This window comes from Bactrocera oleae, chromosome X, assembly GCF_042242935.1.
Source record: "Bactrocera oleae isolate idBacOlea1 chromosome X, idBacOlea1, whole genome shotgun sequence".
Lineage (NCBI taxonomy): Eukaryota > Metazoa > Arthropoda > Insecta > Diptera > Tephritidae > Bactrocera > Bactrocera oleae.
In genome coordinates, this window is record NC_091541.1 from 28,488,744 (window position 1) to 28,511,493 (window position 22,750).

At 38.5% G+C, this 22,750-nt stretch overlaps 1 protein-coding gene across 10 annotated transcripts in view; it reads left to right on the plus strand.

Annotated features, from left to right (window-relative positions):
- Nucleotides 1-20,860, plus strand: part of Pur-alpha (Purine-rich binding protein-alpha) — a 62,023-nt gene extending 41,163 nt beyond the window's left edge. For 8 of the 10 annotated variants that reach the window (XM_036363682.2, XM_014239348.3, XM_014239351.3 and 5 more), the window contains 4 exons: nt 3,663-3,796; nt 12,258-12,379; nt 18,812-18,917; nt 18,995-20,860. In XM_036363682.2, the coding sequence (XP_036219575.1) occupies nt 3,663-3,796; nt 12,258-12,379; nt 18,812-18,917; nt 18,995-19,156 (524 nt within the window). In that variant the 3' untranslated portion in view covers nt 19,157-20,860. The remainder of the gene's footprint in view (nt 1-3,662; nt 3,797-12,257; nt 12,380-18,811; nt 18,918-18,994) is intronic. The other 2 variants (XM_036363661.2, XM_070112717.1) reach the window with 2 other exon arrangements.
- The last annotated feature ends 1,890 nt before the right edge of the window (nt 20,861-22,750 follow it).

The following is a 22,750-nucleotide window of genomic DNA, read 5'->3' on the forward strand; positions in this document are numbered from 1 at the left end:
GATCAAAAAAGTCGAACTAAAACTGTTTAACCCTTAGGTATTGAATATGTGCACTCCAGTGCCTATAGTTGACTTTTTACCGAAAATATTGACCAATGTGTAAAATATATAATTCAAATTCATATAATGAAATAAATTAGTGAAACTACTATTATCGAGTATGTTTTTGTGTCAAAAACGGGTTGAATCGGATCAATATTTCCTTTAATATAAAATTTTGCCAACACCTGAAGTAATTTCCCGGGCTTTGATCCTTGCATGTTGCGAGAGTATAAAGTGTTCGGTTACATCCGAACTTAGAACATCCTTACTTGTTTTATTATCATTTATAAACAATATAAATAATATTGGTCCAAGAAACTGGCGTACTCCTTTTTCCACCCTTCCCGAGTCTGATATCTTTCCGTTGACTTTCGTATCTATTTCTATCGAAGATATGACCTAAACTAGTCAAGTTCCACTCTATAAATCCCATATTTACTCATTTTTGAAGTGAATACTTTTTTCGCCGCATTAGAGTGATTTTTCAAGGTCGCGTCACAACACTTTTTCAAATTTCCTCTCGCCTTTGTTTTCCGGGAGCAGCTACGTGTGTGTAGCCATAAACACATTGTAGCAATGCATGTGCTGTTGTTTTGCGCTCACTCTTCGACATATGTGCATACATTTTAATAAACATGCTTGGTCGGTTCACTTCGCAGGCTTCTAGCTGCACCAGAGATAAGCTGCAAATTGACACTTACATACAGCACCGATGACAAGCGACAGGCAGCATCTGTCAAATATTAATATCCACACGTTCTTATGGGCACAGAACAATCAGCTGACTCGTTTTTACGGGAAAAACCAATTTTCGCGGATACCCTACGTTACGTACGGTAGAAGCGGTGGTTCATTTACATTGCGCTCTCATAAGATAGGTCTACGACGGTCTTGCGTCGGTCGCTAACTGAATCACTAGTGTACAGAAGATTACGACAACAGCATACGTGATCGAAACAAATGTAAACACTTTTGTTAATTCGTGAATTATACCTAATTTATTAGTTTATAGTGAAAACGTTTTAGTGAAATGAATAGAATAATGTTGCGAAAAAATAGTTTGGTCTGTTTTTAATAAATACTTTTATCTATTGGCAACATAATTGCCAAGTAGGTGAATGATTAAAAGGGATTAAAACTAGTATCAAGGAATTATGGATAACTACAACAAATGACGATTTAGGTTTTAATCATGGTCGGAGAGCTGATGAACTCCGAATTTATTGGAAACTGTTAATAAACAAATGCTAGACTTTATTCGCCATAGTAAAGGATTATCAATATACACCCGTAAATGCCAAAGTTTTCGAAGTCATTCTCAGAATCTCACAGATGCAGTGATACGAAAACAAACATTGTGTTGTTAACCGATACTTGGTTAGACAATGATGAGAACGTCAGCATATCAAACTTCACTTGTGTCGTCAAATATAAACGACCGAACATTCGAGCAGGAGGTGTTGCGATCTATTTTAATAATTTTATGCATTAAACATTGACATTCCACATTTTCATATCAGTGTAATAAATTCTACTACACATACAATGAGTTTGATAACAGCTTGGGCGCATGTAATATATCAAACGGAAAAGAATTTGTCATCACAGCCATCTACATACCCTCTTTATTATTTCCTAACCACAAAAACTTGAGGATATCATGTATTTCATACAGAGTTATATACACTAATGCTCTCAGGAACAACGATTAATGCTCTATCCTCCAGAAATCTACACTATTAAGAATCCAATATAATACTCTCTCTCTCCTTTTTTTTACTTTCTCTCACTCTTCCATTCATTAATAATATGGTTTAATTTATTGTTGCTTCACACGAGTGATGCTTGCGAAAGCCCAATTGGAATTTCGAAAGAAGTTCATTACTCTCCAAACATTTCATCAGTTGTTTTTTAACAACACTTTCTAAAATATTTTCTATGTTTTTTAACGTATTGATGGGTCGGAAGTCTTCAGCCTTCCCTGTTTTATTTAATTTCTTTATTGGCGTTATCATTGATTTTTTCAGTAATTGAGGAAAAACTTCTCTCGTAAGCGAATTAATAATCCAATGTAATAGACTATACTAATTTTTCCCAATGATCTATCAGCATCCCCTTATGAATTTTATCAATGTTTTTTTTTTTTTTAACATTCATACATACATTATTCAGCTCATCTATCGTAATTTTTTTAAATATAAATTCGCTACTTATATTTTCAGTACCGTTACTACATAGAACATATTATGGGATGAAACATATCTCCTTCGCAGATTTTGTGGGAAATTCTACAAAATGGTCTCTTACGATTTTTTGTAAACCTAACCGCTTAAATTTTATTAACGGTTGAAGTTTGATTATTTTAAGGCAAAGTTTTGATTTCTTATGAATTTTATAACTTAGTTAAAACAAATAACGTTAAGTTGCAAAACTCACAGTTTCCTAGGCATTTTACTAATCTACAAAAATTGGCTGTCATTTATTTTTATTTAAAAAAAATTATATTTTAAAATTTTTTCGTTGATTTTTGACGATGGATATCTCATAAACGCTTAATTTAAACGAAAAATAAAAAATACCATTTTACCACTATTCAACCTATATTTCAAAGAATCAAGCGAAAAAAAAGTTTGATGTTTTGACCCACCTAAAAGTGTAGGTAAGCTAACCTTGCTGAGAACGGTTCTGTCAGTTAAAGCTACCATCGAGTTAAGCTACCAGCGGTTTAGGATAATATTATATTAACCGGGTGTTAAGAAAACGGCCCCAAGTATATTTATAATATAAGTTGACCTATTTTTTTGGAATCGAATATACAAAGGTTGCAATTTAGGGTCTTATGCCACTAATGGCTTTATTAGCAATTTTTTGCAAATAACACAGGACAACGTTAGATCTTTTAATAATGGCGAATTAATATTACAATGGCAAGGAAGATTTTTAACATAACTGTGAGCAAGGTTGCAAAAAATTAATTAAAAAAATAAATGAATAATCATTTAAATTAAATTTTTTTCGAAATACCGGACTGAAAATTAAAATTCATTTCCATTCTCCTCATTTTGTAACCAACGGTCTATGTCCACCGTATTTCTCAATTATTCTGAAAGTTATTTGATGTATTATTGTCACTTACCTCTCTGCAATTCTTAAGAGAAAATCCGTTCACATCGAGAATTAAGTCCGTCTAAATAGTTGTTTGCTAAGGGAAAGTTTTCCATGTCGGAAATATACTCGGAGTTGAGACAAATCATTTTATTTTATACCTTTTTTTTTTAACGGAGCATGCACATAAATATATAAAAATTCGGTTTGTTTTGAGGTACGGACCAAATAATATTTGTCTTTACGTGGCTTATTTTTGTCTACTTTGAAATCTTTTAAAATCTGACCAAATTATAAAGTAAAGTCAAATGAGTATAGATGTCTGTCTAATTGAGATTTAAGCTTATGAAGGTGCTATAAGTGAAGTAAAGACGCCATTAAACCAATTTCATGCTTTTTGTTACATTTTCATTGATTTTTGACAGTTCTAGAAGCTAAGTGAACGAACCAATACTACATTGGCCCATTACCTTTAATGTATACTAACATAATAAAACATACATTTTAAACCATAGCAGTCAAATTCGCAGGGCCACCAAATCCAGATAATCTCCCTGAGGATGGAAAATTGAAATCGGAGATGATGATCAAAGATAATAGACGATATTATTTGGATTTAAAAGAAAATGCGCGCGGCCGATTTTTACGAGTAAGTATATATGATCGACATTTATTATCAAACTAAAATTTCTATATCGTATTATGTATTTCACCATTTAATTCTAAGTTCTAAATTCTAATAAGAATTCTGGATTAGATTTATTAGATAAGGGTTTGCATATATGTACTAAGAATGTTTTAGGCAAGTGTTGGCTGGCTCGCAGAAATAGGGGCCGTATGACAGCAATAACGCGCTGGAAATTCTCTTCCAAGGCGTAAATCGTATCGGGCTTATCTGTGTAGATAAGTGATATCACATAACTCCACAAAAAATAATCGCCTGCATATTAGACGCAGTGCAACTCCTAAAAAGGTATTTCCTCATTGAAAACCACACGTCTAAAAAAAACATCCGTACTTTGATCCATTCAAGAGATACGTTTATTAGAGGTTTCTAAAGTAGGTCTCCGGCTATAACCTCGTTTTTCAACCCAAATTTCTGCCCGACGAGGAACTTTTTTTATGTTTTTTCTGCAATTTGAAGTCAAATTGGCTCAATAATTCAGCATAATAAAGGCAGCTTTGCCCAACACCTTCCCGTCTGAGAGAGGTCTTCACCTACAACGGAATTGCCGACCGATATGAATTTTTTCAAGTTCCGCTGGCATGCGCGCTTTCTCAAGTGGTCAAAACCAAACTACGAGTCATATTCTCCTACGATAGATTCGCCATCGGACCACCCTCGTATATAAATACCAGACAGGCTGGAAATGTCATATCGTTTTGTGAGTTAATGAAAAAACAAATTAGGTGATAAGTTCTGCACATGGCGAATTAAAAATTCATTAGAGCTCTTCTAAATTCATTACAGAAAGGAAAAGAGACGCTATTATAGACAAAAACTTCAAAAGTTGAAGTATTGATAGGCAAAGGCAACTCATTAGCGGTGCGGGCAAAGTTGGTACCTAATATCGTTTATTGGGTAATTAGGCTGAAATGCCTTTTCTATGTGGTTCGCAAAGCAAATTTCCTTTTCCTCTTTGAATCGAGCCCAATTAGCACTCACGTCTCTTATGGGCATGATGGATGGAATCTACCGGTATATACGGGCTTTTCAAAAGGAGTTTTGCTTTTTTTTTACTAAGGCTTTGTATTAGGTGCAATCAGACAGAATAATAAAATGCAGTTAGGCAACGTTGTTTACAACAAAATTAGAAGATCTTTTATAAATTTCGAAAACTTCAACATACCACAGAAATATGTTTTGGTCTAGAAATATATTGTTGTCTTAATCACTTTTTGCGGACAAAAAATTATAGGTATAACTAGCTGACCCTGCAAACGTTGTATTGCTATACACGTTATTTTTATACTCTCGCAACCTGTTGCTACAGAGTATAATAGTTTTGTTCACCTAACGGTTGTTTGTATCACCTAAAACTAATCGAGTTAGATATAGGGTTATATATATATAAATGATCAGGATGAAGAGACGAGTTGAAATCCGGGTGACTGTCTGTCCGTCCGTCCGTCTGTCCGTCCGTGCAAGCTCTAACTTGAGTAAAAATTGAGATATCTTTATGAAACTTGGTAGACATGTTTCATGGTACCGTGAGACGGTTGGTATTGCAGATGGGCGTAATCGGACCACTGCCACGCCCACAAAACGCCATTAATCAAAAACAAATAACTTGCCATAACTAAGCTCCGCAATAAGATACAAGACTGTTATTTGGTACACAGGATCACATTAGGGAGGGGCATCTGCAGTTAAAATTTTTTTTAAAAAAGTGGGCGTGGTCCCGCCTCTAATAGGTTTAATGTGCATATCTCCTAAACCGCTAATGCTATAATAACAAAATTCACTGGAAGCAAATATTTTTAGCACTTCTATTGACGGTGTGAAAATAGTTGAAATCGGGTGGCAACTCCGCCCACTCCCCATATAACGGTACTGTTAAAAACTACTAAAAGCGCGATAAATCAAGCACTAAACACGCCAGAGTCATTAAATTTTATCTCTGGGATGGTATGAGATGACTTTATAGGAACCGCGTTCAAAATTAGACAGTGGGCGTGGCACAGCCCACTTTTAGGTGAAAACCCATATCTTGAGATCTGCTTAACCGATTTCAACCAAATTCGGTGCATAACGTTCTTTTCATGTTTCTATGTCACAGTGCAAAAATGGGCGAAATCGGACTACAACCACGCCTACTTTCCATATAACACCATTTTAAATTCCATCTGATTATTTCACTTTCCACTATGCAAATCAGGCAACAATGACTGTATCGGGATAAAACTTTGCGTGAATAATGCGATCAAAGTATGCCACCTTGTGGCCAAAAATTGTCTAAATCGAACCAAAACTGTTTAAGCCCCTAAGTACTAAATATGTGGACCCCAGTGCCTATAGTTGACCTTCTACCGAAAATATCAGCCAATCCACAAAGAAATCTCAAACGAGTATACTATTTGACTTTGCGAGAGTATAAAATGTTCGGTTACATCCGAACTTAGCCCTTCCTTACTTGTTAGGAAATATTTTTAATAACACTGACTCTATAAGTGAGTGGGGGATGTAATTATAATTGAAAGAGGTATGAAGAGTTGTTAATTATACTTTATATAAGCTCATAAATTGTTCTTTAATAAAGTAACAAATATATGTTAAATTACGATTATTGTTAGCTGTCTTAACATCAAAAAAAATTCATATTTCAAATTTTTATTACTAATTATGGCAATTTAAAATAAGCAAAGATTATTTTCTCAACGCAATATTTTTTATCAGTACGTCTTTAGTCAATACAATCAAACTGGATGTTTTGCCCACGCGAGACACATAAAGTTGTCCGGTGGAAAATGATGGTGTACCCAAATCTAGATAGATAGATTAATTTAGAGGTATGCACCGCGACCTATGGTCTATTGTGCCCTCCCCTAAGTCATCGTATCGTATCATCTAGTTCAGTATGTTGATAAATTCCAAAATTCTGCTGGGTGCTAGTGAGGCGATACAATCCCTGTGTGGAAACATGGATCCCAGGGCCTTGATTCTGCGTCTGCAGACTGCTGTGCAGCTCATCAGCAAATGTTCAGGGGTTTCCGGCTCTATGTCGCAGAACCGGCAGTTTGCAGGAGTGGCTATACCTATGTTGAAGAGGTGCTTCTTGAGCCTGCAGTGGCCGGTGTAGAAGACAAGTAGCCGGAATTTGTTCCTCGGGAGATTACTTGTGGCTTTAAACCGTTTGAGGTCGTAACCCCCCATTAGCAGTCTGGCATAGTGCATGCCCTGAAGTTGTTGCCAATGTGTCTCCCTGCCTGCTCTTTCCTCCCTACGGAGGAGCTCTTTAATGGTATGTGGACCAACCGCTATGAATGGTTCCGGTCCTACCATTTTTGTAGAGCATGCCCTGAAGTTGTTGCCAATGTGTCTCCCTGCCTGCTCTTTCCTCCCTACGGAGGAGCTCTTTAATGGTATGTGGACCAACCGCTATGAATGGTTCCGGTCCTACCATTTTTGTAGAGGCTGCAGAGCGGGCCAACTCGTCAGCCAGTTCGTTCCCGGCTATACCCCTATGGTCAGGCACCCAAATAAGGTGCACTCGGTTGTGCTCTGATAAGCTGTTCAGCCGTTCTATACACTCCAGCACTAGAAGTGATCTGACCTCATAGGCAGAGATCGCTCTTAGTGTCGCCTGACTATCGCTGAGTATAGCAATACTTTTATTGCGATAGTTGCGTTGGAGGTTTATCTCTACACACCGACTTATAGCATAGACCTCGGCTTGGAAAATGCTCGGGAAACTTCCCATGGGAATTTTGTGCTTGGCCCAGCGACACCTGCACCAATCCCCTCCTCCGTTTTCGACCCGTCGGTGTACCACTTGATAGTGCTTTCCCTTAGCAGCAGGTCCAGTGATGAATCATTCCATTCAGACTTGCTGCCAAGGGTAACTTTGAACTTCTTGGTGAAGTTTACTACTTTGGTAATGCTGTCCCTTGGGAGAAGGGCTAGTGGTATTTCCTCACTTAGCGCCTTCATCTGCTGGGAGGAGATTACCTTCCCTTTGCCAACCCCCTCTGATGTCATTTGGAGTAGAGTCCGTTTGGCTGTCTGTTTGATTACCAGGTGTAGCGGTGAAAGTTCTAGCATGACTTCTAGTGCTGCGGTCGGACACGTTCGCTTTTCTCCCGACGCGCAGATGCAGGCAAGTCTTTGCAGCTTCGACAGTTTGAGTCCTACCGAAGTCTGCGATGCTTTACAAACCCACGATACCGCTCCATACGTGATAATCGGTCTCGGGATCATGGTGTACATCCACCTGATAGTCCTTGGGGAGCACCCCCAAGATTTTCCAGCAAGTCGGTTGCACACCATGAGTGCTTTTGTAGCTTTGGTTAGGGTCTGGTCCGCATGCTGCTTCCATCGTAGAGTGGAATCCAGCGTGAGGCGCAGATACTTGACCGTGCTGGCCATCTCCACCACTCTGCCGTCAAGGGATATATTTCTGAGGCCGGGCAGTGACCTCCGTCTGGTGAAGGGAATGATTGTAGTTTTAGAGGGATTGATGTTTAAGCCAACTCCACTACACCATCCCTTTGCCAGTCCCAGTCCCTTCTGTACGATATCGCAGAGTGTGTCTTCGAATTTTCCCCTAGCTAAGATAAAAATGTCATCCGCATATCCCTGACAGCGGATTCCATTGCTAGTTAGCCGCTCAAGGAGATGGTCCACAACTAGGCTCCAAAGTAGGGGGGATAGCACTCCACCCTGTGGGCAACCTCTTGTTGTGCCCAGACGAATTTTGCTGTCTCCTACTGCGGTTTCCGCTACCCTAGTGCGCAGTACGGCTGCAATCCATCTGCGCACTGGTTCTGCCACACTCCTTTTCTCCAGTGCTCTTGACACGCTTTCATGAGACGTATTGTCAAAGGCACCTTCGATGTCAAGGAAGGCGCAGAACATCACCTCGCCCCCATCTAACGAATTCTGGATCTCTGAGGTTAGCTGGTACAGAGCAGTGTTTGTTGATCTGCCTGCTCTGTAAGCATGTTGCTTCGCATGAAGCGGTGAAGCCTTCAGCACCTTCGATCAAATTTCGTGGACTATGATCTTTTCCATACTTTTAATAAGAAGGAAGTAAGACTGATTGGCCTAAATGATTTCGCCAATGAGTAGTCCTCCCTTCCTACTTTGGGTATGAAGATCACCTTTGCAGTGCGCCATGGTTCTGGGATATATGCCTGCGCTAGGCTATCCCTCATCAGCCGAACAAGGTGGGGCAGTAGCACCTGCTCCCCCTGTTGCAGAAAAGCTGGAAGGATACCATCCGCACGCGGGGACTTATATTTTTCAAAGGAGGCCAAAGCCGACTTGATGGAGTCTGCAGCGAAGAGCTGTTTTGCGACTATCTAGTCCAAGCGTGATGGCCTTCGTTCGACCATAGGTCGGATCAGGTCTTCTTGAATCATCTCCAGGAAATGCGCAAGTAGAAGAGTCCCATCAGATCTTTTAATCGCTAGTGCTGTGTCCGTCTTACCTCTAGCCAGAGCCTTATGCAGCTTTGCTGCCTCTGGGGTTGAGGAGACGCTTTCACCGACCTTCCTGAAGCTCTTCTGCTTTGCGGTCCTAATCTCCTTATTATAAGCAGTTAGGCTGCATCTGTAATCCTCCCAGTTTCCGGTGCGCTTAGCCTTATTGAATAGCTTGCGTACCGTTTTTCTTAGTACTGAGAGCTTACTAGACCACCAGGAGCAGTTACGGATCTTGGTGGTTGTCTTTAGGGGACAGCTGCTGTGATATGCCTCTATAATGGATTGGTTTAGGGCAGACAGTCTGCTTTCAAACCCAGAAGCCGTTGCACTCCTATCCAGCTGCTCCCTACTACTGACATTTGCTACAAGTGAGTCCCTAAAATCGGCCCAGTCCGTGTTCCTAGGGATACGCTTGGGAGGGAGTTGTTTGACCTCCATCCCCAGTGCGAATCTTATAATACAGTGATCCGACATGGAGGGTTCTGATGACACCCTCCATTGTGAGATCAGCCCTGTCTCAGACTCGTTACTGAGAGTGATGTCAAGCACCTCCCTTCTAACACTAGTTAGAAAGGTGGGTTCGCACCACACGTTTGCAATACTTAAATTCTTACTAGCTATAAACTCAATTAGATACTCACCCCGTGTGTTGCAGTCCGTGCTGCCCCATTCGATGTGGTGGGCATTAGCGTCACATCCCATGATGAGGGGCAGCTTGTTCCTCCTGCATTACTCTACCAGGTTGCCGACTGCCTCTGGGGGTGCTGTCGGAGTCTCAACCGAAAAATAGGCCGCTGCCAAGACGAAGTCTACCCCTTCGTCGTTCCTTGCTTGCACAGCGACCAGGTCCTGTGTTAGGAACTCTGAAATACAAAAGAAATCAATACCGTTCCTAAGTACTATGCAGGTTCTAGGTCTCTCACTAGAGAGATCCCAGATTACCTTATTTGACTCCTTTTTGAGGCCCCTAACCTCTCCTTTATTGACCCATGGCTCCTGGATCAGTAGTATGCCCAGTCCATCCATTGTGAACCTGCTTGAGATAACCGCCGAGGCCGACGCCGCGTGGAGCAGGTTCACCTGGGCAACTTCTATGCGCGACCCCACTACAAGATCGGGTCCATGAAGAACTGGTCCTCATTCTCACCGTCCTCCGCGATGACCCCCGCTAGGTTCGTGAGCCTCTCCAGAAGCTCCTGAGTGGAGGGTAGCTCCCCCCCTTGCTCGCCCGTTTTCTCGGTAGGGACCTTCACCGTTGTCTCAGCAGTTGCCGCCTGCTTCGACGTACTTGCGCAAGGTTGAGTCGCAACCTCATCCACCTGCATTGTTTCTTTTGCATCACCCTCGGTGATCGTTTTCGGCTTGAATGGCCTCAGGACCACCGAGCTGAACTTATAGTTCAGACGGAAGCTCACCCTCCTGACGAATTTGTACGATTCGTCATCTATGCAGAGGTTGAGCCTCCACCCTGAATCCTCAGCCTTGCTGCTGATCACCCGCCAGGCCGATGTGCTGAGGCCATCGTTTTGGTATCGGATGAGCCCGAGAGCAAACTCGTACGACTTTCCTGCGCACCTAGGGAGGAATAACGTCATGCTATGCATGGGCGGAATTTCGTCCCCCTTTTTTGCGCAGAGGATGGGGCCATTCCACCCTGCCAGCTTGGGAGCTCACCCTGTTTCGCGCTAGTTCTTCGGCTTCCTCCGGAGTTCTTCCCTCCTGGAGGTGCCTCAGGTACCACATCAGGCTGGCACCGCTCATTCCCTTTTTTCTGGGATCGTCCTGTAATGTTTGCTGATTCAGAAGTGACAACGGGAGACACCTGGCGGGGATAACTGATTGATTGATAGAACTATACAAGAAAATAATAGTATATAACAATTATAATATTCGATTGCCACCCTGCGAATCTGTGGATGGAACAGAATAATATAAAAATTTTAAGAATAAAAACAAAAAAAATTTGTCCAAAAAAGAAGAAAATAATAATATTTGGGTTGGACCACCCTTAACATTTAGGGCTATAAAAAATAGATGCTTGGCGATTCTTAGACTTACTCGATAAGCACACCGTGACACGATAATTTTATACATTAGATAATTTGGAATATAACTTGTTGATAAGTTGTATTGTATAATTGGTTTTAGTTCAATTTAGTTTTACTAGTTGAATATTATGTAATTCCCTCCGATACCATTAACATGGCAACACAAGCGATTTAACGGCCAGCTCGAGGTATTTCTTAGACGCTAAAGAAAAAACATCACGCAATTTAAAAGTAGTAATAGCAATAAACAAGTAGGAAATGCTAATACAAAAAAAACGTTAACTTCGGTTGCACCGAAGCTACAATACTAGAATAAGAAGAATTTTTTGAGAGAGAAAAGGACGTGTGCAAAATTTGAGTTCGGTATCTCGAAAACTGAGGGCTAGTCCCGTATATGCAGGAAAATAGACGGAACGGCGAAATTGACTCAGCTAGCCGCGCTGATCATTAAACAATGTTAAAACAAAACAACAAATTGAAAAACTAGTTGAACGAGTAGCGAAAAATCCCGGAAGAAGAAAGCAAAAATTTGGAAGCAGTGAAAGTAAAATTCAGAGATTGTTGGAAACGTGGAAAAGATAAGGAGTCGAAACAATCTACTTTCCCTGAATGCTCTTTTTCAATAAAATTAAGATTTTCAAGCGTTTTGTGTAATAAAAACTACCGTCAGCACGGAAACGGAGAAATGCGCATTATTTAATTATGCGGTTAGAAGTAGTTAGAAACCTAAAAAAATTACGCTTTAAAAAATATTCTTTTACCAAGTTAAATTAATAATTTTAAAAGTAATGGCTGTTTGTGTTGATCCAGTTCCAACCAAAGTTCTTTGAAGTGACCATCACTAATTCATTTAAACTCGAAATTTGTGCGTTGACGCGATAGCAGTGTATGTTTTCATAGTCATTATTTGTATTTCAGGTATCGCAAACTATAACAAGAGGTGGTCCGAGGTCACAAATAGCTATACCAGCTCAAGGAATGATCGAGTTTCGCGATGCGCTCACAGATTTACTTGAAGAGTTTGGTACCAATGACGGCGGGTATGTAATTCAATAATTGATATTTTTTACTATTTGTTTTAATTTTAAACAAAATGTGGTGGAAATGGAAGTTATATAAATCATCGAATGTCTTGTTTTTTGTTTTATCCGTTACTGTTGTTGTAGCAGTTATTTAGTTATCCGTTGTTGTTGTTGTAGCGGTTATTTAAGTAAGATGGGGTCGGTTAAGATGTTGTTAGCCCACTGTGAATGGCTGCCAAATCGTGTTGCGTCCGATGTCTGGTAGGCGTACTGTTCGATGTCGATGACATCGGAGAGGAGTTTGTTATGTTCCTTGACCTGAAGCATGCGGACATCAGTGTGCAAATGTTCAACTGAAGACATCAAGAGGAGTACTCTTATAGTCCGGAGTACAGTATTTTGTCACGTCTGCAGCTTCTTCGTCTGCGTTTCACTATATCCAGGCGACCATATCGGTGCGACGTAGTCAATGACCGGCCAGCCGATTACCTTGTATAGTGCACAACGTTTTTTTTCTTTTCCACATGAACTGCCGGCTAGCGACTTGATGATTTTGTTGTGCTCTGTGAGCGAAGGAGCACAGGCTGTCGAATGTAACATCTATATTCTTACGGTTTTTGACAATCGGAATTTTAACGTAATCGGCTGTGATATTAAGATCCAGCCTGTATTTCTTCGTCCAGTTCGCGAATATGATCACTGCGAATTTGGAAGAGAATACCAAGCTCCTTGCAGAGAAGAAGCGAGAAAGGTCGAAGAGATAGCCATTTACTTTCGAACACATTCCATTGATTCCAATGCTTGACGTCAATAGCTTACAATCATCTGCGTACGAAGTGATGGAAATTCCCTCTGGTGGTTGACGAAGTTTCGAAATATGGAGGTTCAACAGTAACGGGGAGAGGACACCACCCTGCGGAACCACCCAGTTTAATTCTTCTTAACTGACAGACTGGGAGTCATGCTGCCTGTGTGAGTTCCTAAGGGCCGTGGAGGTCCTTTCTTGGCCATTTGACTGGAGTGGCGGCGCAGTGCGCGAACATGGTGCAGGTTGCACAGCCGTTGAGGCAGGTGTTGGCAGCATGGGGCCACGTAACTTGGGGTCCACTCCCTATGAGTCTTAAGGCCTGAGCAGGTCTTAAGATGGCTCCATCCATTGCTCTGAAGACGACCAACCTAAACTAAAACTTACCGATCCAAACAGGGTTAGATTGCCGAAATAACATCCCTTGGCCGGATAAAATCCGGGTCAATTCCGGTAACGTAGAACCGGCTGTCGTGGAATCGAGGGTTCCATAGTAACCGATAATATAACTTATAGATAGGTATTTGACAATTCACTAAGTATACGGGTGCTCTACCCAATTTCGAATTATGACATCGAATTATACCATACATAGGATATAAGTATTTCCTTATTCAAAATATGTACAGTGGAAAGTCTATGTAACGAAATTCAAGGGACCGGATACTTTTTACGTTATAAAGAGTGTTCGTTATAGGGAGAGAAGACTTATAACATTATGTCAGTGGGCCAGTAACAGTTCGAAAAACTTAATACATTTACATTATTTTTTACTAACGCACTCATAATTTTAGAACAGACAGGACTACTGAGAAAGAAATTTTAAAGTCAGTAAATTTTTCACACATGCTGCCACATAAAGCACTCATACAAACCTAGCGATGTGTGCAAAGAATGTTGTACAATTAAAGAAAAAAATTTAAGATTATTTTTACCCAATTCCAAGTTTTTGAACTAGCCTGCCCATAAGAATTTTTTACATGATTCCGTTTGAACTACCAAAGTCAAACATATTACGCTTTAGCGGCTTTTAACTTGACGGAGTTGTGAATATAGATCCAAAAAATCAAATTTTACATCTAAAGGCGCATTTTGTGCACCATTAGTTAATTTAGTGCAGATTATTTATGTACGAAATTTATACATATTGATTTCATCAAAAAAATGTCAACCCTTTTTAAGTAGCTTTATATCCAAGCAGTTATCAAAACACACTTAATTACGAAATATAAAAACACATTAAAATATGGCATTACACCACAGACAGCCGCGTAAGTTGTCGCCCCCTGTTCAAATAGCTTTTAACATGACTATCATTGATAATGCTGAGGAAGAACAAAACGTATATATAGGTAAACTGGTTCGATAGTCAAGAGAACGGCATTCTTGGCAATCTCATCAACTATTTCCTTTCCCGAAACTCCCTTGTGGCCTGGAACCCAGTATATATGCAGCCGCTTTCAGGCAGTCACTATATCTACTGCCTTTCTGCTTCTAAGGACATCTGTCGAAGTGCGATGTGAGATTATTGCTTTAATATACACTTTGCTATCTACGCATATATTAATATTATTTACGTCATTTCCTGCATTGTTAGCTATATCAGCAGCTTTCCGGACCGCAAAGACTTCTGCCTGAATTATACTGCAGTATTCCGGAAGCTCTAAGGGTCGCCTGACCGACGCGCACTCCATCAGCCATTTTCGATCCATCCGTTTAGATGTTAAAAGTTCCGGTGGCGGATCGCATGCTCCATCCACCCCTCTTTGAACGTGGCTTGAAAACTTCTCTCCCAGATAAATCGTGAAGGTATGTGGTCTATTTTATCCACAGGCCTATCGAGCTATGTCCGAAGGTTCTAGTGGAAAATTCACCTAACGCCGCCAATCTTGTAGCTGATTTCATTGCCGAGCTTCGACTGCAATGTCAATTGGTGGCAGGTTGAGTAACCTTTCAAGTGCAGCCGTTGGAGTGGTTCTTAGTGCTCCCGTTATGCGAGCCGCTGTATTTGCTCCAACGGTTTCCTGTATGCGATTTTACTGGCAACGGCATTTTCATTGACATCGTACAGAATGTTTTTGCTCAAGTTGTTCATAACATCTTGGACATCACTCTGAAAATTAGTAAGACAAAATTAGTATCAAATAATTGAAGAGCTGTTCAATGGCAAGGAAAAAATTACCGTAAAATTCCTTACGAATAGCATCCATCTCATCGGATTTGTATCTATCATCAACAAGTCTTTGCTTCTCTGCTACTGTTGCTGATGATAAAAAAAATCATCATCCGCAATTACGATAATACAACTCTGAAAAATTTCTTTAGCTGTTGCTCTCCTTTTTCGTGTGCGAGAGCCAAGAATCTGGTCTTTGTTTATTATATTCCACTTCGGTATCTTGACAAAATTCCTTCAGTGCCGTCACGCGTACAGTATAACTCAACGTCAAACGCTATCGCGTCACATGCTAATTTTAATGCGTTGAGTATAGTGTGAGCGACACAGAAGCAAACGATTTTCAACTTCAGACCGTATTTATTGGCGGCAGATTCTATGAGCTCGGATTCTATTGCAGAAGTTTCACCAGCTATTTGCGCTAACACGTACACCAGCAGTGGGAATAAAGTATCGAACTACCAAAAAAAAAAGTGGAATATTGCCATAATTCGATGCATCAGTGTAGATTGATACAAAATGGCATCCTTTTAAATTTTTTTCGAGCAATTTTTGGGCATGCGGTGAGAAAACATTAATGACTATTACCTGCCATTTCTTAGGAGAACACGAAAACTTCTTCATTTGAAAACACGATTTAAATATTTTCGTGGTACATTTCGACGACTGGAAACTATGATTGACATTTATCACATGAAAGTTCCAGATTCCTTCCATTGCCGCTCAATGTAAATCTAAATCCGATACAAAATGTGATTTTATTGAAGTGCTGACAGATGCAGCACTTAAAGCATTTTTATGTTTTATTGCTTTGACATGACGCACGATTTCCGCCTTTCCACCAGATGCAATTTAAAATGTAACTCTACATACTGTGTGTACAAATACAGTATTTTTGGACAAAATGCAGTATGCAGTATTTGGGTCGAAAATACAGTATAATACTGAACCCAGTCCACTTTCCACATTTTTTGCATATTAGCCTAGGGGTAGTCGGGTGCTTGGATAGTAGTTTCCTAAGCTTAGCTACCTCGGTTGTTTTTTCTAACTTGTCGTAGAAGCTCTTCTACGACTCTCTTTTAGCTTTGCGAATTTCTTTTATATATTTCTTATGTACATCCTTATATTCCCTTCAGCAAAACTCCTCACTGGCTATCTTGACCAGTTTGAAAAGCTCCTGGCGCAGTGTCTACGTGATTCGAGCTCCCTATTCCACTAAGGAGGCTTCGTGACACTCCCTCCCTCCAGTTCAGATGTTGAGTCACCTTCCTTGAGTCTAGTTAAATTCCCTATTACTATCTTACTGTACAAATCCCAGTTAGTGTTCTTAACATTTCTGAAAGTTTCATTTTTATTGAGGGGTGAGAATTATACTTGAACTCCTACATACCTATGGTCAGAAAACGAGTGTGTTCGAAGCACCTCGCAGTCTTCAAACTTGATCATTGTCCTAGTGTGAAGTGTTAAATCTAGAACGTTCTTTGAGGTAGGCTTACTAGTATAAAATTTAGTTTATTGAAGATTTCTGAAAGGTTCATTTTTATTGAGGGGGGAGAATTATACTTGAACTCCTACATGCCTATGGTCAGAAGACGAGTGTGTTCGAAGCACCTCGCAATCTTCAAACTTAATTATTGTCCTAGTGTGAAGTGTTAAATCTAGAACGTTCTTTGAGGTAGGCTTACCAGTATAAAATTTAGTATTAACTCACCCCTATCGTTGGTATCACTGGCGTCAGAGGCTTTTCCCAGCCTATTTCGCTTTCTAAGCTTTATCAACCAGCCGCCGGAGTTCCTCTAACGGCGCTTCATCGTCATGGGGCTTGTAACAGAATGCAAGGAGTTGCCTTGCCATCCCTCCACCGGCAGGTCATCTGACGAGAAATTTATATTAATTTTTAAATGTATACTTTTCCTTACCAGTATAACAGTTCTTACTTTGCGTTTTTGCACTCCAGATACCATGGCCATCTTCTCGAACCTTCCGTACATAATTTCCTCGGAGGATATGTTTATTTGGAGGATGTAGTTCTGGCTGCTATCCGACTTGCCGGAGTTGGTGACCTTCAACACCCTGCAATATTCCGACGATACATCGGGGTTTTGCCTCTGAAGGACCGTAGTGCATCCCCCGGTTCTACCGTGCGAAGTATAACCACCTTCGCTTTCAGGATGGCCCAGAGCAACTCCACCATCTCGAGGACGGTCATCCCCACTACAGGCCTTAAAGCTTCACCAACACTGCCTTTACCTGTCCTTACATATCAGGATTTTGACACCATTCAGCCTGCCCACACCATCAAAGGTTGGCATAGACGTCCCCTGGTCTCCTTCCATTTTTGTGAAGAGTGCATCTAGCAGCTTTAAGTCCACTGCTCCTGTGTGATGTGTACTAGGGGGTTGCTCCAGTCAATGATCACCACGATTAGGTACCTCTTGATTATGTCACTGATCGATTCCGCCGTTCTGGAGGTTGACTATTTCTCTTGGCCTCATTTGACGCTTTGCTTTACAACGTCGTCCTTTCGCTTCGGCCGTTAAGCTTTCCCCGCTGTCAGCGGACAGCTGCTTTTTGGCCGCAATCTTCTCCTCGATCCGTTTCGCAAATTTCGGATCCTTGGACTAGAATCGCGGTCGTGATTCGTAATACGCTCCGCCTTCTTCCATTTTTTCTTAGCCCAAACCAACCTCTCCTCTTTTTCCTTCATTCGGTTGGACTTAGACTTTGACCGCTCCTTTGTATATTGCTTTCGCCTTCAACATCTCCTGCATGTATTGCCCTGCGTCTAGTCTTTAATGCCGAACCCGCATCCCGGAAGCAAAGCTTCCTCTTTATTCGCGTTAACGACTGCTTTCGAGGTCGGAGTGTTCACGAACCGTGGCATCTTTGCGTTGTAAAGGGAACTGCACCCTTCACAGCAGAGGTATGGACACTGGCGACTCAGCAAGTAGACTCACTGTTCCCGCCGGTGTGGCAGCCACTTCTCCTATCGACATTTGGGCTGATGTCACAGCTGCTCTTTTCCTTTTTTCTTCTCTGTATTGAGTTTTATTTTAAGGAAACCTTTACTCCTAACGTTTTATATCTATCGGTACCTCTTTAGTAATGGCAGAGTCCGAGTATTATATGTAATATAACGTATTATTTACTGCTAACGATTTTATAACATGGGTGACTGCAGCGTTAGCGCCATTTAATGCTCGGAGGTGGCTCAACGTCAGCCTCTCTTCTGTCATATGAATTTGCAAGCCGAATTATTATTATTATTTCGTTACCAAGAGTGTATGTGACGCTATATAAAATATTTTATTATAGGAATAATAATGTAAATCAAAGAAATATTAGTATTGTCTAAGTTATATCGAGTTTTTCGTTAAATAGTGTTTCGTTATATAGAGTTTCTACTGTATATAGTAAAATAACTAATAATTTGAATAATATATTGCATATTTGCTTAAATACATTTTCACAGATTTAAAGGTGATCTGCCAGAAGAACGCCACATGAAGGTGGACAATAAAAATTTTTACTTTGATATTGGACAAAATAATCGTGGGGTTTATATGCGCATTAGTGAGGTAAAAATATTTTCACATTAATGAAAAAATTCAATAATTTCCCATGGGTCGGCACTATAATTTGAATTTCATTTAAGGTGAAAAGTAATTTTCGCACTGCTATAACTGTGCCAGAAAAATGCTGGCTGCGCTTTCGTGACATTTTTAACGACTATTGCGACAAAATGAAGAAATCGTCCGACACATCGTCTATCACTGCCGATAATAATATTCAAACCCCTGCTAACAGTCTAAAATAAAATTTACGGAATGTAATTAAAATACACTTTCGGAGGTTATACATTAGAAAATAAAAATAAATAATTATAATAACAAATAACGCTAATTCAACAAAAACGAGAACCAACAACAGAAAATGTTGAAAGCTATATTTTATTAAAATACATACTTAATAAAATAAATCTTATTTCATGTTGTAATTAAAGAAAAACTGAAGAAGAGAAAACTAGTTACTACTATAAATGTTAGATCAATTGATAATATAAATGAAGGATGTTGTTACGTAGATGCTTCTCAACATCTGATGAATTAAGATTAATGTTCAGTTACTGCTGTTAATTAGTTAGTCAGCGATTCTTCATATTATTATTTAAGGTATTTTAAAATTTGGTTTTTACTTTCGAAAGAAATTTATTTGCTATATGTAATTTTTTTTGACATTTGCATGCGGGGACATATATATAAGATAGGAAAACTGCATGTAGTTCCAAATAGTACCTAAAGTCTACTGCGCGCAGCAGATATACGATCTAGTTTTCCTCATAATCATTAATTGATTTTCATATTACATACAAATCTTAAAAAGAATAATGTACTAGATTAAAAAATGTTATACTATTATAATATACTTAAAACAAGCGGAAGCTCAGATACAAATCCTTAAAATTTAGAAAAACTATTTTTGGTAACAATAAAGTGAAAACTGAAAAGTTTATTGGTAATAAGAAAATATGTTGAAAAAGAGGCGTAAGAGAACATATATTAAAAATATAGTGATAATATTGTATCAAAAAAATATTATTTAGATTTTATGTTATCTCTAGCTTTTTGAAAACTTAATTGTTGAAATGTAACGCAAAACAAAACAACAAAACGAAATTAAATTCTAAATGTGTAAAAAAATATGTTTTAAATTGTTTTAAGTAACATTGTTGATTTCAACTTAAGAATTGAGAGAAAAAATGTGTTAATAAAACCAGAAAATCTGTGAATGCTGCACCATTAATAATATTGTATTATATGCAAACATAAAATAGATAAAGATGTTAAATAACTAATTTACTAAACAGTTAGTGGAAATAATTTAATGCTAAAATAATAATAAAATGAAATTTAATGTGTAACAAGTAAATGTTAAGATCAATAATAAATGTCAAAAAGAGGTATTTCAGACCAAAAAATAAAAAATAAAGTAAATTGAAGATTTTGTTAAACCGTGAAATAAAATCATTTCCGTGCTATTTCCAATAAAAATATTAAATTGCACTGTTTAAACCAACAAATACGGGCATGTTGCCAATAGCATATATCAGAGTATACCGCAAAATGTTCGTAATGCCTTTAAAACTTGTGTAGAGTAAATATATCACCACTTTTATTTACCCAACCTAGAACAACTAAGTTCATTTAATTCAACTCGCTATATTATAAATTTATTGTTAATACCAGCGTTGCAAATAATGCACTAAAAACTAATTGAACTAATATTTGAGTTACACATTTTTTTAGGATTAAAAAAATTTAATCCTAAATACGGGATTAAAACATTATAAATAAAAAATACCAGATTAAAAATAAAATAAGCATATAATTAAGAATTAAAACAAGAAATAGTTTTAGAATTTAAAATTGTTCGCGGTTGCGTACTTTGTGTTCTACTATTTTGAACTAGAACTGGCACAGAGCCGTCTTATTAAATGCTCTAAACTGACACTTTAAAAAGATTTATATTTTATCAATTTTTAATTTTGATTTTGGGATTAAAAATAAAATGTTTAAATTTGACCACAAAAGTAGAAAATAAATTTGATATTTTTACTATTAAATTGAAATATAGTTTTAAATTTTATATAGATTTTTCATTTTTAATCCCAACATCGGAATTAATAAATGAAAATTTATTTTGAATCCCAACAAAAAATTTTTAATTTAATTTTTAACCCAAGATGTTGAAATTGAGAGAAAAAAAATCGCAACCCTGGTTATTACAAACATGATACTGCAGTATATGCATATACATTTCTACATATTGTGAGCAACTATGCTTAAAAGTAAAATGAAACATTTGCCATTGAACGGCATTTTCTTAGCTCAATCTCTCTATCTTAGCTCAAAGTCTCTATCTTATGAAAACTATTTGAAATGTTCTTTAAATAAGAGTCTTAATACCAATAACACCATCTAGCACAATAAATTCTTTGGTATACGCGCATATACTAGTAAGTTTCTTGCATTTGTTGTACTAGTTATTACAAATGCAAAAGTCGGTAAAAGAAGTATTTAGGTATTATTAAATATTGGTAAATTTTTCCTTTAATCTTTTTGTAATCGGTGCATAAAAAAGTACTCATTTGATTTATTATTTTGTTTCTATAACGAAACTGTGGAAATTGGGATAATTCGATTACTATTCTCTTGTTGTTGTTGCGACAGAAAACATTCCCCGACCCGACTGTCATGCCTCTTTTAATTCTAGAGGTCTGATGTTAAAAATGTTTTCAAGCAGGAAGTATCGGGTTTTCAACAAAATGGAATACCTATTTTTTTTTTATACGAAACCTTAAATGAATGTTTCCTTGCGAACTAGATCAATCCAAACAGGGTTAGGTCCTCGAAATAACAACTCTTGGCCGTATAAAATCCGAGTTAATTCCGTTAACGTAAAACATGCTGGTGCGGGGATTGCATTGTTCTTTTTGAACAACGTATTTGCTTTAATATCAACAAATCTCTAAAACAACGAATTGGGAAAATGTCTGCACTTTGTTTTTATATGGGCTATCATTAAATAGTTTGTACAATTAAATGGTTACCAGTCGATACCTGCACATTTATGATATTAAAGAATAACTTATTTCAGTAATAGAGTAGTAAAAACCAACTTTTATATACGCTGAACGGGACCACGAAGTTTATAACACCGGAGACCCTATAAATAAATATATATATGTATGATCAGCACGACGAGCTTTTGAGATATCGATAGATGGAAAACATTTTTATTTGACAAGATATCTTCACGAAATTTGGCTTTAACTATTGTTTATAACAGCGATACAAGAAATTGTTCAGATCGGACCACAATATCATATAGCTGCCATACAAACTTAACGATCAAAATCATTTATCTGATGCCTGAGGACATCGAAAGTAATTACACCATCTATGAACAATTCCTGTATTTCTGACCGTTTATAAACAATAACAATCCATCCGATGCTAAAATTTATCCGATAGAGCTTATTAGTTCTAGTTTCTACCGAATTCTTCGTGCATAACAAATTTCTGAAAGTGCCTACCTCGGGCATGTTGCATAACCTCTTTCCAGTTATGCAATAAAACCAGTTTTAATTTGATGACTTAATTTAATTAAAATTTTATTGGCTAAGTCGCCACCATATGTAAATTTTAAAGAATTACCACTTTTTTTTTCTTTGGCACTCCTGTCTGTCAAATGATCGTAGAGGAATGGGGCTGGCGGATCAGATTGACGATTCGACATTCTGCACAATGAATGACGAAGCCCCCGCCAGAATTATGGGCACCTGTAATAGCTCGCCAGATATTACCATCGCTAGCGGTGGTCTGATAAATAGTATAACCTGGCGACCTAT